Source organism: Panthera onca, chromosome B1 (genome assembly GCF_046562875.1).
Source record: "Panthera onca isolate mPanOnc1 chromosome B1, mPanOnc1 haplotype 2, whole genome shotgun sequence".
NCBI classification, from domain to species: Eukaryota; Metazoa; Chordata; class Mammalia; order Carnivora; family Felidae; genus Panthera; species Panthera onca.
In genome coordinates, this window is record NC_138342.1 from 4,172,885 (window position 1) to 4,186,133 (window position 13,249).

At 62.0% G+C, this 13,249-nt stretch overlaps 1 protein-coding gene across 4 annotated transcripts in view; it reads right to left on the reverse strand.

Moving 5' to 3' along the window:
* The window catches only part of SORCS2 (sortilin related VPS10 domain containing receptor 2), a 535,095-nt gene that overhangs the window by 457,402 nt on the left and 64,444 nt on the right, over positions 1-13,249 (reverse strand). For 2 of the 4 annotated variants that reach the window (XM_081795484.1, XM_081795482.1), the window contains exon 1: positions 5,084-5,679. The exons of 1 other annotated variant lie outside the window; for it this stretch is intronic. In XM_081795484.1, coding sequence (XP_081651610.1) covers positions 5,084-5,575 — 492 coding nt within the window. In that variant the 5' untranslated portion in view covers positions 5,576-5,679. Of the gene's footprint in view, positions 1-5,083; positions 5,680-13,249 lie in introns of those variants that run through there. One more of the 4 variants, XM_081795483.1, reaches the window with a different exon arrangement.

Below are 13,249 nucleotides of genomic sequence, written 5' to 3' on the forward strand. Positions count from 1 at the left end.
CCTCAGTATCGCAGCGGCCTCCTCGGAGAGCCTCCCTCCAGAGGCCTCACCTCCGAGGCCCCTCAGCAGCCCCATCGGCAGGCTGCGGAAACCCAGACGGGACCCCGACCTCGTTTCCTGAGCGCCTGCTGGGGGCCTGGCTCTTGTGCAAACAGCGCGGGGATTACCCACCTGCACGGCAGGCCGCGAGCCTTCACACCCCAGCCCCAAGACGGCGAGGCCCAGGGCAGCCGGTCTGCCCAAGGTCTCCGAGCCAGGAAGGATCTGGCCAGCTACAAACCCAGGCCGGCAGCTCTGAGGCCTGCACGTCGATCGCCACCGCCGTCTGCGTGATGAACCGGACCGGCCCCGTCTCTACACAAGGAAAGCACGCGGATGCCCGAGAGGAGAGAAGGCAGGAGTGGGGGGCACCCCGTGGAGGGAACTTGGATCACCCACAGCTTCGACCTTCCCTGGGCACCGCCACCGGCAACCGGCTTGTCTGCCCGGAGGGCCGGGCTCTTGTCTGCAGCCCAGCCACGATGGGAGGGAGGCTGAGCCATAATTCTGCCTGATTCCGTCTGAGGTCAGAGCTCTGTAGACAGAACAAAGCGTATATGGTAGAATCCAGCTCTTGGGGGATATCAAAAGGGAATTTTCAAGTCATCTCTTGTACAGCCTAGCTGTTCCAATTAGCATACAATCTTTTCGGCCTTTCTAAACAAAAGCTGTTAACCTTAAAAAGCAAAAACCACCACCCCGCCCTGCCACGTTGGGCTCTCCAGCCTCACGGTCCGGTCCACTAGGAGCGGACGTCGACTTTGTTTTTCCAAACTTCTTCCCTCTGCTTTGTCTCCCCGCACAACGCATTCACGGTCTCTCCTCACAACACACGCACACCTTTAAATTCCCACCTCCCAGAGCTTGCCCACGCTGTTCCTCCCCGCTGGAAGGTTCTTCTCCATCTCCCCTGTGCTTCCCCTACTCATTCTTTAGGCCCGCTCTGACACCACCTCCTCCATGCAGCCTCCCCTGATTTCCCCACCAGGGAAGATGGTACTCGTCCCTTATAGTCTAGCTTTGATGTCCCGCCCTTCTCTCCCACTGTACCACTCTGAGCTCCACTGCATTAAGGTCAGAGAATGAAAGGTGAGGGGGGCCCCTTCCCTGCTGCTATGAGCTGAACTGTGTCCCTTCCAAAAAATGCATATGAGAAAAGTCCTGACCCCCAATACCTCTGAATATAACAGCATTTGCAGACAGGGTCTTTAAAAAGGTTAAAATCAAGTTCAAATGAGGTCCCTAGGGCAGGCCCTAGTCCAACCTGACCGGGGTCCTTATAAGAAGAGGAGATCAGGACACAGACACAGAGGGACAGCCATGTGAGGACACAGGGAGAAGAGGGCCATCTACATGCCCCGGAGGGAGACCTGAGAGGAGACCAACCTGTCCACGCCTGGATCCCAGCCTCCCAGCCTCCCAGCCTCCCAGTCTGTGAGGAGATACACTTCGGTCATTTAAGCTGCCCGGTCTGTGGTGCTCTGATACGGGAACCCTAGCATGTAACACACCTGCCCTCAAGGAACTTGACATCTGGCAAGTTGTCACGGCCCAATTCACGCCCCCGAAAGCTCCATTTGTCTGATTTGGAGCCCTGGCTCTCGGGGTGTCAAATACACACATATACCAGGTTCCTCAAGACTCTGGAACAGAGAAGGTGGATAATGGGTTCAGAATTACCTTTGCACACGACTCCCCTCGACATCCCCAGCCCTGTAGACGCAGCATGGAGCAAATGTGGAAAAACGAGAGGGGGACGGAAGGGGAGGGAGGGAGGTGCTGATGGGCTCGTAAACGTGACACCCCTGAACAACCCAGATCTGGTTGCAGGAAGCTCACGTTCAAGGGAATTAATGCATCAAAGCAGAAGTTCAAGGGCGGTGAGGGAAGGCACGCAGGTGAGCCAGGCTTAAAATAAGCAACATAAGCACGCGACTTTCACCTTCAAATCGCACCTCCGCCTCTGAGGGCAGCTCCAGGGAAGCGACACCCAGAAGCGTGTGTGCAAAGCCCATCCTGGATCCCTCAAAGGTGATGCCCAGTGGTTTCAAGGAAAGATTAATTTCACACATAACAGTTTGTTTCTGCAGCTCAACAGACAGAAAGGCAGTGTTTGAACTCCCAAGCAAGTCTGCTTCCCTATCTATCTCCATGGGAGCAGGAAGAAATCAGGCCGTGGGAAGGAAAACGCACACATGTTCCCAGTGCTCAGCGACCGAGGGCTGGTCTCTTGCATCCTGTGACTCCTTCTTGCAGATGCTCTAAAACACTATTTCCAAAAGTCTCGCCCTCTCAGCAAATGTGTTTCTGTGGGTTTTTTTTTTTTTTTTTTTTTAATTTTGAAAACACGTTCTCTGCTCAGGTGGGCCACATCTGCAAAATGCACTTGCTTGGGTCTCGCCATGCGGACAAATGAAGTGAAATAAAATGTTTTGAAAGGCTCCACTCAGCAAATTGGCCTCAAGTTAGTGTCTTCCCTCCCGTAGCCCTAAAAGGTGGAGCCTTCAAGCAGAGGTAAAACCAAGCACGGCATCCCGGCTAAAACCTTTGGCCCCACAGCTGCCAGCAGAGCACGTTCCCCAGACCCTCGTGCGCCCAGAAGACAAGGCCAGGCGTACAGCGTGCACTGAGCGCTGAGAAAGGAACAATTAGAAAAACGTCTTCATTTAGTACCGGAGGCAGCTTCACTCCCCTCCTGAGCACTCCCCAGACAAGGCGAAACTCTTAAGGCGTCACCCGTCCCCCAAGCCAGAAGATGATCTGCTTTTTCGGGGAGAACTCAGTCTGCCTCAACGTCCTATTCCAGAGGATGGGTGCGCGGGAGACGCGAAGCAGGAGTGAGAAGGTACTTGTGCCAAATGCCTGGGTCAACATTCCAGCGCCTTCTCTCTCTACCCCACAGTCAACAACACTCGACAGAATAAGATACTTCTGGCTTCCGCCTCTGAAGTGTCCGCTGAGTGCCAGGCTCTGCCCTGCTTTCTGCACGCTATCTATCCCTGCCCTTCCCTTTCCAGGGGGCCAGAGGAGAGATGCACCCTTCGAAGCTCCTGTCTGGTTCCGGACCTCCTGTCCCCCACCAAAGAGAAGCCAGATCCACCCCCCCCCCCCATCCCAAGTCCCCTCTCCAGGAATTCTCCTGCCAGCCGCCAGGATACGAGCCACGCAGTTGCAAAGCAGTCACTCAACTCAGCCACTGTCCGCAGGGAGCAAACCCGGGGGGGGGGGGGGGGCTCCTCTGATGCCCCCCCAGCCCCGCCCCAGTGCCGCAGCCCCACTGACCCAAGCTCCCTCCTCGCTCCCTCCAAGGAAGAGCCCTCTGGCTCTACAGTCCGGGCTGGGTGCTGGTCCCACTTTGAAGGCTGGTCTCCACCTCTCAGTGCCCCTCTCTCCCTTCTTCCACCCCCCCCTCCCCCACCCCATGAAGCGAAAATGACCAAGGGACGGAACAGGCAGCTTGTTCGACCACCTCAGCAGGCGGGGTGGGGGGCTTGGCTGGGAGAGTCTGGCTCCACGGGATGACCTTAGACGCTCACTCCCTCCTTGTGCTGTTGGTTCGCGGCCAGTCCCTAAGTTACAGCATACAGCACAGGGGACAAAGTTTGTTCACCAGTGACCCCTCTGTCAAGATTCAGACAGGGAAGGCCTCCTCGGGAGCACCTGCCCCCCACCCCCACTCAGTCGGCACCCTGAGCGCCCCCTGCTGGTGTCCAGAGAGTAGCTCACCCCCCCACCCCACCACCCCCCAAAGCTTCTAGTCTGATTGGAGGTGGCAGAAAGGACCCAAGCCTAGAGACCAGGTGTCTTCGCCTGTGCAGCAAAGCAGGGGGTCGAAGTGCCCCCAGCCCTTGATACACCCCCTTCCTGGGTAGGGAAGCACACAGATCCCCACCCCTCCACTCCTAAAGCATGCAGGGGCCCTGGCCCAAAGCTGCCTCCCCAGAACTTGGGAGAGCAGCAGCGGTCAAGGAGAGGAGCTGGAGAGGGGTAGCCACTGGGGGCGACCAGAGCGAACAGCGATGGAGGGGAGTCAGCGGAGTCCCATCTCTACCCCACGCACAACCAGTTGCCACCCCCCTCCCCCGCCAACAGCTGCCACCTCCCTGCACGCTTCCGAAACTGGAGATGATCAAGTAGGGCTGCTGGGAGGTGACCCATGCGTGACCATTGGTCATCTGCCCAGGGTAAAAGCGAGGCCAAGGCAGCCCGCAGGGAGGAACAGGAGGGCATCCCCACACCCCCGCAGGCGACACACACACACACACACACACACACAAAACAAGGACCGGCCGCGGTCCGGAGGAGTAGGAACCACAGCGCTGCGCTGGAGGAAGTAGGCGCCGAGGACCCTAAGAGATGTGGCGAGGCCGGGGGAGCCCAACTTCCAGAGCGGCAGGGAAGGTGGAGGGAGGCCAGGGAGTTTGCGGGCGCGGGTGGCGAGCGCGGCGCGGCGCCCAACTCCGTGGGTACGCAGATCCCTGCGCTTCCAGATGTAGCCCCGGTCACGTTAGTGGAATCCGGAGCGGGGGGAGGGGGTGGGGAGGGCGTCCGTCCCAGAATCAGACGCCGAGCTAACCGGGGAAGCCCTGGAGCCCCTGGAGCGAGCTCCGGGACAGACCACGAGCGAAGTCCCGGACAGACCAGGGCGGAGAGGGTCCCGCAGCCAAAATCCCAGAACGCAACGCTGAGCAGACCGGGTGGAGTCAGAGCGGTCGAGTTAAGGTGGTCCTAAAGGACCGAGGTGACCAGCGCCCCGAAGCCTCGGGAGACACCCCCTCCCGCGTAACCTGGGCTCCGGAAGCTACTAGGGGCGCCTCCGAGGTGGCTCGGGTCCTGGAAATCTGTCAGGCGGGGCGCTCACATTATCTGGGGACCTCTCTCCCCCCAAGGAACCGGTGGCCAGAGTCCAGTAGGGGCGCCGCCGCGGAGGTGACTCGCGTCCCCAAGTCGCCAAGAACGCCCGGGGTGACCCCGGGGCCGTCCGGAAGTGCGGCCCCGAGGTGGCCGGGGCAGGGGCCGCGGGGGGCGCGCGGAGGTCACTTACGCTGCTGTTCTCGCCCGTCCAGTGCACCATCGCCTGGTTGTGCGTCGCGTCCCCCTTGAGCACGAACGATGTGCTGATGAGCGAGACCTGCGCCCGAGAAGCCGCTCCGGCCACGGGCGCCGCCCGCGCCCGGCGCCCCTGGCCCGCCGCGGGGGCGCCGTCCTCGCCGGGACCGGGCGCTGGACCGAGCCCCGGGGCGCCGGGCTCCGCGCCGCGCGCCTGCCGGTCCTCGCCGCCGCCCGGCGGCGCGCGCCCCGCGGGCGGGCTCGGCGGCGCCCGGGTCAGCACCGCGCGGGGACCCAGGCGCCCGGGCTCGGGGGAGCGCCCCGCCGCCCCGCAGGCGGCCAGCAGCAGCAGCAGCAGCAGGAGCGGCCGCGAGCGCGGCGAACGCGGCGGCGGCGGCGGCGGCGGCGGCGGCGGGGCCCCGGGGCTCGGGGCTCGGGCGGCGGGGCCGGGGCCCTTCGGGGCGCGCGGGGACCCCCGGTGCGCCATGGTCGCCGAGGGGCGGCGGCGGGGCGGCGCGGGCGAGGGAGACCGCGGCCGGGAGAGCGGGAGGGCGCCGGGGAGCGCGAGCGAGAGCGCAGAGAAAGGAGCCGGCGAGGGGAGGGAGCCGGCGGGAGGAGGGGACTCGCGGCTCCGCCGCCGCCCGCGCAGCCGAGGGCGCACCGCCACCTGCCGGCCGAGCGAGCGCCAACCGCTCAACGGCCTGGGCAGAGGTCCCGGGAGCGCCGAGCCCCAGAGCCCTTTCCTCCCTTCCTCGGCCCTTCCCTGCGCCTTCCCTCCTCTCTGCCCTCTTTCCTTCCTCCCTCCCTTCCTTCCTGAACTTACTGAGCGCCTACTCTGGGCCAGCCACGGTTCCAGGCCCCGGGGGGCACAGGGGTGAACAACAGCCAGGCGCCAGGCCCTGGAGCCGGTGGTCCGCGGAGGGAGACAGACCTCAGCCGTGCCAACACCTTGACAGACCAAGTCACAGAGAGCCACAACGAGGACAGAGCGGAAGTGGTGCGGTGTTCTGCGGGGGCCTCTAAAGAGGCGACAGTGTAGACAGAAGCTAGGGGACTTTCTAGGCACTGCAAAGGCCCTGTGGCCGCCGGGACACAACCTACTCCTGGGCAGCCACGCCTGTGCCTTAGGCTTTGGGACGTCCTGGCAGGGCAAGGCCGTGCTCCAAGCCCAGGAGCCACCAAGGGGGCAGCCCCGAACATGAGGACAGACACCCGGGTGTGGAAGCACTTAGAGGGGGCGTGGGGGGGTGTGAGGTCCCATCCAGGGCAGAGCCTGCCGGGCGGAAGCGAAGAGTGGGGAAACTGAGGCTCAGCACACAGGAAGTCGCCGCCCAAGATCATGGGCTGCTGTAGACAGACTGAGTACCCACCTCCAGTATGCTCCACGTGCTACATACAACTTGGCCTCAGGAAAATATGGAGTCCGGGTGCCGGAGAGTCTCTGAGGCGAGGCCCGCTTTGCAGCCTCTGCGGGGCCAGGGGCCAGCCTGCCTCCACCCCTCCCCCAGAGGCCTCTGCGTCAGGGAAAAATCCTCAGGGGTCTCTGTCGCACTCGCCTCCCAGGCGCGTCTCTTTGGTCCAGAGCGGGGGAGAGACAGACAGCGAGGGAGACAGAGAGGGAGCCTAACGGGGCAGGGGAGCAAAGCCTCAAACACCTGGGGAAGAGAGAGGGGGTGCAGGTTCCCTCCAGCCTCCAAGAGCAGCAGCCCTCAGCACTGTCTTCTGCTGTCTTCCCCCCAGGCGGAAGTCCTAGCCAGTAACGGATAGCGTCCCAGGGGCTCACGCTGTCTGTGCCCAGGCTGGGGGTGGGGGGGCCAGATGTCTAAGAAGTCTCCCCCCTTGGAATGTGCCCTCGCCCTCCCCTCCATGGTGTAAATTCCCAACCTGACAGATTCTAAGTCTCAGGCTCAGGCCCCGGGTGGGGACGGGAAGCAGGAGCCATCGGCTGTGGGAACATGTGGTCTCGCACAGGGAGCAGGGAAGAGCAGAAGGGGTCGGTGCAGGGCTGAGGGAGGCGAGACAGGCAAACAGGGGCCTAGGAAGAGGCTTACAAACAAAGCACGCTGCGGACGGTGGCCGGGAGTCAAGAAAAGAGGTGGGTGGTGTCCCGGGTTAGCCGGTTCCCGGGGAGCCCTTCCCGACACCCTGGTCTCCACTCCCCTCCCCAGCCGTAATGTGAAGGCGGGGGCCACACAGGCTCTGAGCTTCTCCCCTTGTCTGTCTGCTTGTGTTAGTAGAAGAGCCCCTAAGCATTGTCCCCAAGAAAAGTTGACTGTGACAAATGACTGAGCACCTACTCCATGCTGGACACTTTCCCAGGGACCCAGTGCATCCTGGGGAAGAAGACGGGGCGGGGGTGGGGGAAGGGGAGGAACCTGCTCTCGGGGACAAGGGGCGACATTGCAGGTAATTGTATATAATTCCCAGAAGCAGGCTGTGGGGCACGTATGATGGTCCCCTTTCCACAGCTGGGGAAATTGACTCCAGGCAGTGACTGCCAAGTTCACCAAGCCAGAGCGTGTCAGGCTCCAGACTCCAGCCCCGGCTTTCTGGCCCCAGGGCAGCCTTCCTTCCCCCATCCCGCGTAACTTGTGGTCTGCGTGCCAGGTTCACGGGTACATTAACCACTTGTAGGCACAGACGTAGCCTCTCGGCCAGGGGCACATCAGCACCACCACCCGGGCTCAAACTGAGGCCCACGTTATTGGTGACTTGGTTAAAGTCCTCGAGGAAGTGGGGGGGGAGGCCCCAGGCCTGAAATGCAGGCAGGCTGGCGGATGCCTCCCCGGTGCTTTTTCCAGAACAGTCGTCTGGTTGACTCTGCCCCGATAAGGCTGCAACGCTTTCAAAAGAGCGGGACTGATTCACCCCTTCTCCGAATCCAAAGCTCAGAGACGTGGGAATCCCCAAGGTCACGCAGCTCACGCACACTGCTGGACACGGGGACACAGTGATGGCGGAGACAGACAAGTACCCCTGCGCTGGTGAGGAGGCCCTGTCCTAACGCGGAAAGTTCTTTTCAGACAGTAGTAAGTACCCAGGAGAAAATGCGGCAGTCAGCACACGGAGATGAAGGGGTCACTAAGGGGCCGGGGAACTTTGAGCAGAGAAGGAGCCAACCACGGGCAAGGTGGGAAGAGCTGGGGGGCAGGGCGGAGCATGAGAGCCACCGTCCAGGCTCAGGGAGGAAGGCAGCCGGCTTGATTTGTATTCGCAGACTGGTACCAAGTCACCGGGGGCTTTTAAGCAGGGGAGTAAGACCAGAGACATTTCAGAGCCATCTGTCCCCCTGTAAGGACAGTACAGGAAGCTAGCTCCCTAGGAGGCCTCTGTCCAGAGTCCAGAGAGGCCTTGGTGGCCGGGCCCGGGGAAGGCGGCAGGGGACTTTCGGGGGATGGAGGAAAGCCCGCGCCCAGCACCTGCTCGACCTGTGCTCACCCTCGTTAGTGACCCACTCGGGGACCCCGGGGGCTTCGGTGCAGGAGAAAGACATGGGGACGGGCGGCAAGGAAGGGCGGCAGGTTGTAGTCAGGCACCCTGTCTGACATCCCGACGGGGAGAAGTCTCGGGAGACGGCGGGGACAGCGTCTGCGGCGCCACCGCGGTGGACGTGCGCTCAGCCGGCGTGGGCGTGAAGGGCGACGGAAGCACCGCGTGTCACCCTGAGACACCCAGACACCCTGAGACCCTGAGACGTCCTGAGACGGGGAAGCAGCCCTCGCCATCTCCCTCACCGCCTCCTGGTTCCCAGCTCCGCGCGGGGCACTGGGCTCCGGACCCGGTCACACCCGGCCCCTGCTCCTGGGAGGGGGGAGGCGGGTGCCTCAGAGACGGCCGCTTGGCCCCCTCGGGAAGGGGAAGAGCCGCCGGGGGCCGAGGGAAGAAGGCTGGTCTTCAACCGATCCTTCAGGAAACAGGAACAAACATAATCAAGACTATAAGCTGTCGGGCCTACTCTGGCAGGGCATTGTTCTAGAAGAAAGATCTCGTTGAACCTCCTGTCTACCTAGTACCTATATAGCGCCTACATAGAGGGCGTTCCCTTCTCCCCGACCTGGGGTTCAGCAATCTATCCGAAGGGTTCCAAGGCCCACGTCCCCATGTGCCAGTGGGGTGTCCTAAGTGACACGCCTCACCTCTCTGTTTCTGTAGTTGCCTCACCAGCACGACCCCGACCCCCTGGTTCTCTGTGTCATCCCAGGACCAGCCGCGTCAGCATTACTGGGAACCGGTTACAGATGCCGATTCCCAGGCCCCACCCCAGACCCACCGAACCGGAAACTCTGGGATGGGGCCGAGGGATCTGTGTTCTAATGTGTCCCCTGCTGGTTCTGACACGTCCCCCAAGTTTGAGAGCCACCGTGCTGACCCAGCGGTTCAAGGCCTGGGCTCCACGTGGGAATCACCTGGGGGAACTTTGGACAAACGCCAACGATCTCTTGACCTGAGTGGGTAGAGGATTCATGAAAAAACAGGCGCCAGATGCCTGGCACATGGCTGGACCCACTAGACGGTGCTTTTCCTGAGAGGTGAGTGGGGGCCCCACTGAGCCCCCGTCCAGACCCTTCAGCTTCAAGATCCAGACTGATTCCTCCCGCCATTGCAATGTGTCCCCTTCAAAAAGGAGCAGAAAGACTTCTTCTCTCCAAGTTTCAATCAGACCGCTTACTCATTAAAAGGCTCAGGTTTTTTTTTTTAATTATTGAAGGTCTCTAGTGATAGTATTTTAATTTATCTTTATAAATGCGACAGAGCTCAGCTTGGGCAACTACCCGCACGGGCCTGATTCAGAGACGGTCCAAGAACCCGTGAGCAATGCTCCTGGGGACACTTGGGGACCCAGCAGGAAGGAGACTGAGGAGACAGGCTGTTGGGGTGCCAGGTTCTACAGAGGGGAGCCCCTCCCCTGCGCTGTGGTCCCAGCCGCCCCTGGCCTGGCCTCCAGCAAAACTAAGAAGTCTGCACCTGCTTGGGCGGGGAGGGGGGAAGCTGCCAGGTGAGGAGAGGAAGCTGCAGGGGTGGGGGGAAGATGCCAGGTGAGGAAGGGAGGGCTTCCAGGTGGAGGGGGGAGCTGCCAGGGGCAGGGGGGCAGAAATAAGCCGCAGGGTGGGGAGTTGGGGGGTGGGGAGGGGAGCAGCCACATTTGGGGGGGGCTGCGGTGCCCTGCAGAAACGTCTCCTAATGACTTTCAGCAAATGACAAGGGGTTGAGGTGAGGGCTTTCAGGAGAAAGATCGAGCACAGCCATCCCATTATCAAGTTGTCAAGGACGCCTGGACGGGACTTTAACTCAGGCCAGGAACAGAAGTCTGACCCGGAGATTGAAGGGAAACGAGTCCAGATGGAGAAGGAAGGAAAGGCCCCACAGGGAGACAGGGATCTGGCTGCTCCAATCCCAACAGAGAAGGGAGACGGGGGCGGGGGCGGCGGGGGGGGGGGGGGGGAGCTGGCAGTTCTTTGGGCAGCTGGGGTGGTGGTTGTGGGTGCCTCTTGGTGGAGGCAGGGATCTCTTTGCCCAGGGGCGCCACCGCTGTGGGCCAGCCAAACCCCTGGTGTGTGAGAAGCCAAGCAAGCAGGAGGCCAGAGCCCGGCAGAGACCAGGGTGACAACCGTTTCCAGCCATCCGGGCTCCCCTTTCTCGTAGACGCATAGATACCGCAGTGCGACAGGCGTGTCTCCTTCTTCCGTTCATCAAGTGTTTGCTGAGCACCAGGCTTCCACAAGCAGCAAGGGGTGGGGGCGGGCCGTGACCCCAGGCATGTGACTAAAGAACCCGTGTTTCCCCACGCCCCACATGAGTGGGGGAGGCCTGGGGCACCGTCCTGTCTGCCGGGCCCCTCCTCCTTGGCCTCCACGTGCACGGATCCCCCCAACCCTGTGGAGCCGGGATGGGGCTGGGACGATTATCAAGTCCACTGACATCCAGTGAGACCGAGGCTCCCAGAGGGCACGTGGCAGGCAGGCACAGGCGTGGGGCTGGCCCCGAGCCGCACTGCTCCCCAGCTCTCCGTGTGCATAAAGCACCATGGGGACGGAGAGTGGGGCGGCGACCAGCTCCAACCAGTGCAGGGGCCACCCCTGCTTACTGGGTTGCAGTGTGGCTTAAAAGTACGCCCTCAGCTCCCCGTAGCGGGACGGTACCTCATCATCTAACGGGCACCAGGGAAGGCCCCAGAAAGTGGCCCCCGGGCTCCCAGGGAAGAGGGGTTTCCCCATCAGTCTGTAGGGGCAAGAGCCCACTGTGGTCATTCTGGCGGGCAGGGTAGAGGAGAGGAGGGCTGGCCTGCCGAGGAAACGCACAACCAGCCAGAAAGCACCCTTGGGATTCCTAGGAGCTGGGAAAGAGGGCAGAGGCCAGGAGTCTTTCCCCTGAAGCCAAGTGCACAGGCCGGGGCCCAGTAGGAGGCCAGGAAATGCGGGAAGGGACAAAAGGGAGGGAAGGAGGCTTGCAGCTGCTCTGGGGGCCCACTTCTCAGATTGGCCCTCGCCGCCCCCTGTCCCCCACGCGCACCATACGAGGGGCCTCCCACGCGCCCAGTGTTTTGGGGGCACCGTTATCCCGACTTTACAAGCAAGGCATCTGAGGCCCAGAGAGGCTAAGTGAACTGCCCTGGAGCGCACAGCTAGAGAGTGGCGATCTCCAGCACAGGGTGCTGCTGGTCACGTTTCAGAAGCGGCTGCAGGGCCGTCAACAGTGCCCGCCTCAGAGGCGGTGCTGGAAAGCACCCGCCAGAGTGTGGTGAGTGCTTGGTGGGGCGAGAGGAGCTCACGGTGGTGGCCGCGAGCGAGGCCGGGGCCTGAACTCCGGTCCCGGCCCTGCGGGTCGCTGCAGAAGTCACTGCTTTCACTCTGAGCCTCAGTCTCCTCGGGGTCACTGAGAACGGCCGTGGCACCTGTGAACAGGTTGTCGTGCAGGTGAAGGAGTGTCTGTAGGACGCTCAGAAGAGCATCTGGACGGCGGTGGCTATTTTCTTCTCTTGTTGCAGGAAGAAGGTCTTCACGTGGGACAGTGACAGACAACCCACAGGAGGTCCGTCTGCATGACCACGCCTCACCCATCAGTGCGGTGATGGTCCATGGCCGTCCCCGGGGAAGTCCTCCCCAGTCCCCCAAGTGCTCTGGCCAGGGCGCAGCGTGGACCCTCCCTAGGGAAGATGCTCCCAGTCCCCCAAGTGCCCCCCGGCCAGGGCGCAGTATGGACCGTCCCCCGTGAAGTCCCTCCCAGTCCCCCAAGTGTCCTCCAGCCGGGGCGCAGTGTGGACTGTCCCTGGTGAAGTCCCCCCCCCAGGCCCCCAAGTGCCCTGGCTGGGGCGCAGTGTGGACTATCCCTAGGGAAGACCTTCCAAGTCCCCCAAGTGCCCCCACCCCGGGGCGCAGTGTGTCTGCATTCGCAGGGCAAGGGCCGGGAGCAGCAGGCGCTGTCAGGCAGGTGGCCTGACGGGAGGCGCGGTCCTCTGCCAGCTGCCCAGCCCCCCCGCCCCCCGCAAGCACACGCCCCCACCGCCTGCAGTCCTGTTCTTCCACCGTCAGCCTGGCCGCCCGCCAGCTGCGTGCTCTGGGCCTCAGTCTCCCCATCTGTGACGCGAGGGCATAGATAACATGACAACTTCCCCAGGACGTGAGCCCCACGAGGTGCCCCCCAGATGCTCACGTGCCGTTTGCGATGTGTGGCTGGTCACGCCTCTCAGAGTCACGTGCCATTTGCATTTAACAACGTTCGGTTTTGACTAATTCCGTTTCCCCCCCCACCCAAACTTTTTCACCCTGCGGTCCTTCCCTCCCGCTTTGCCTGCATAACACCCAAGAACACAGGCTACTCTGGAATGATGTGCTGAGGACGGCGGAAGGAAGAAGGGAGAATTTATTCTGCCTGAGGTGTTGGCGAAGAGAAAAACACATTTGGGCGGGTGTTCAATGACGAGCTGGGACCCAGACGAAGTAAAACAGACTGCAGCATCTGCAAGGGACAAAAGACCAAGGTGCACGGTGCACACAGGGAGGGACAAGCAGCCTGGCCATGCAGGACGGACTATAAGACTTGGGGGGGAAGCCAGGCTGGTGCCTTCTTCCAAGGTGACAGAGACCCTTCCAGGGCTTTGAGAGAAGGAACGGCATGATCAGATTTGTGTTTCAGAATGGCGATGCTGGCAGCTCCTGAGAGC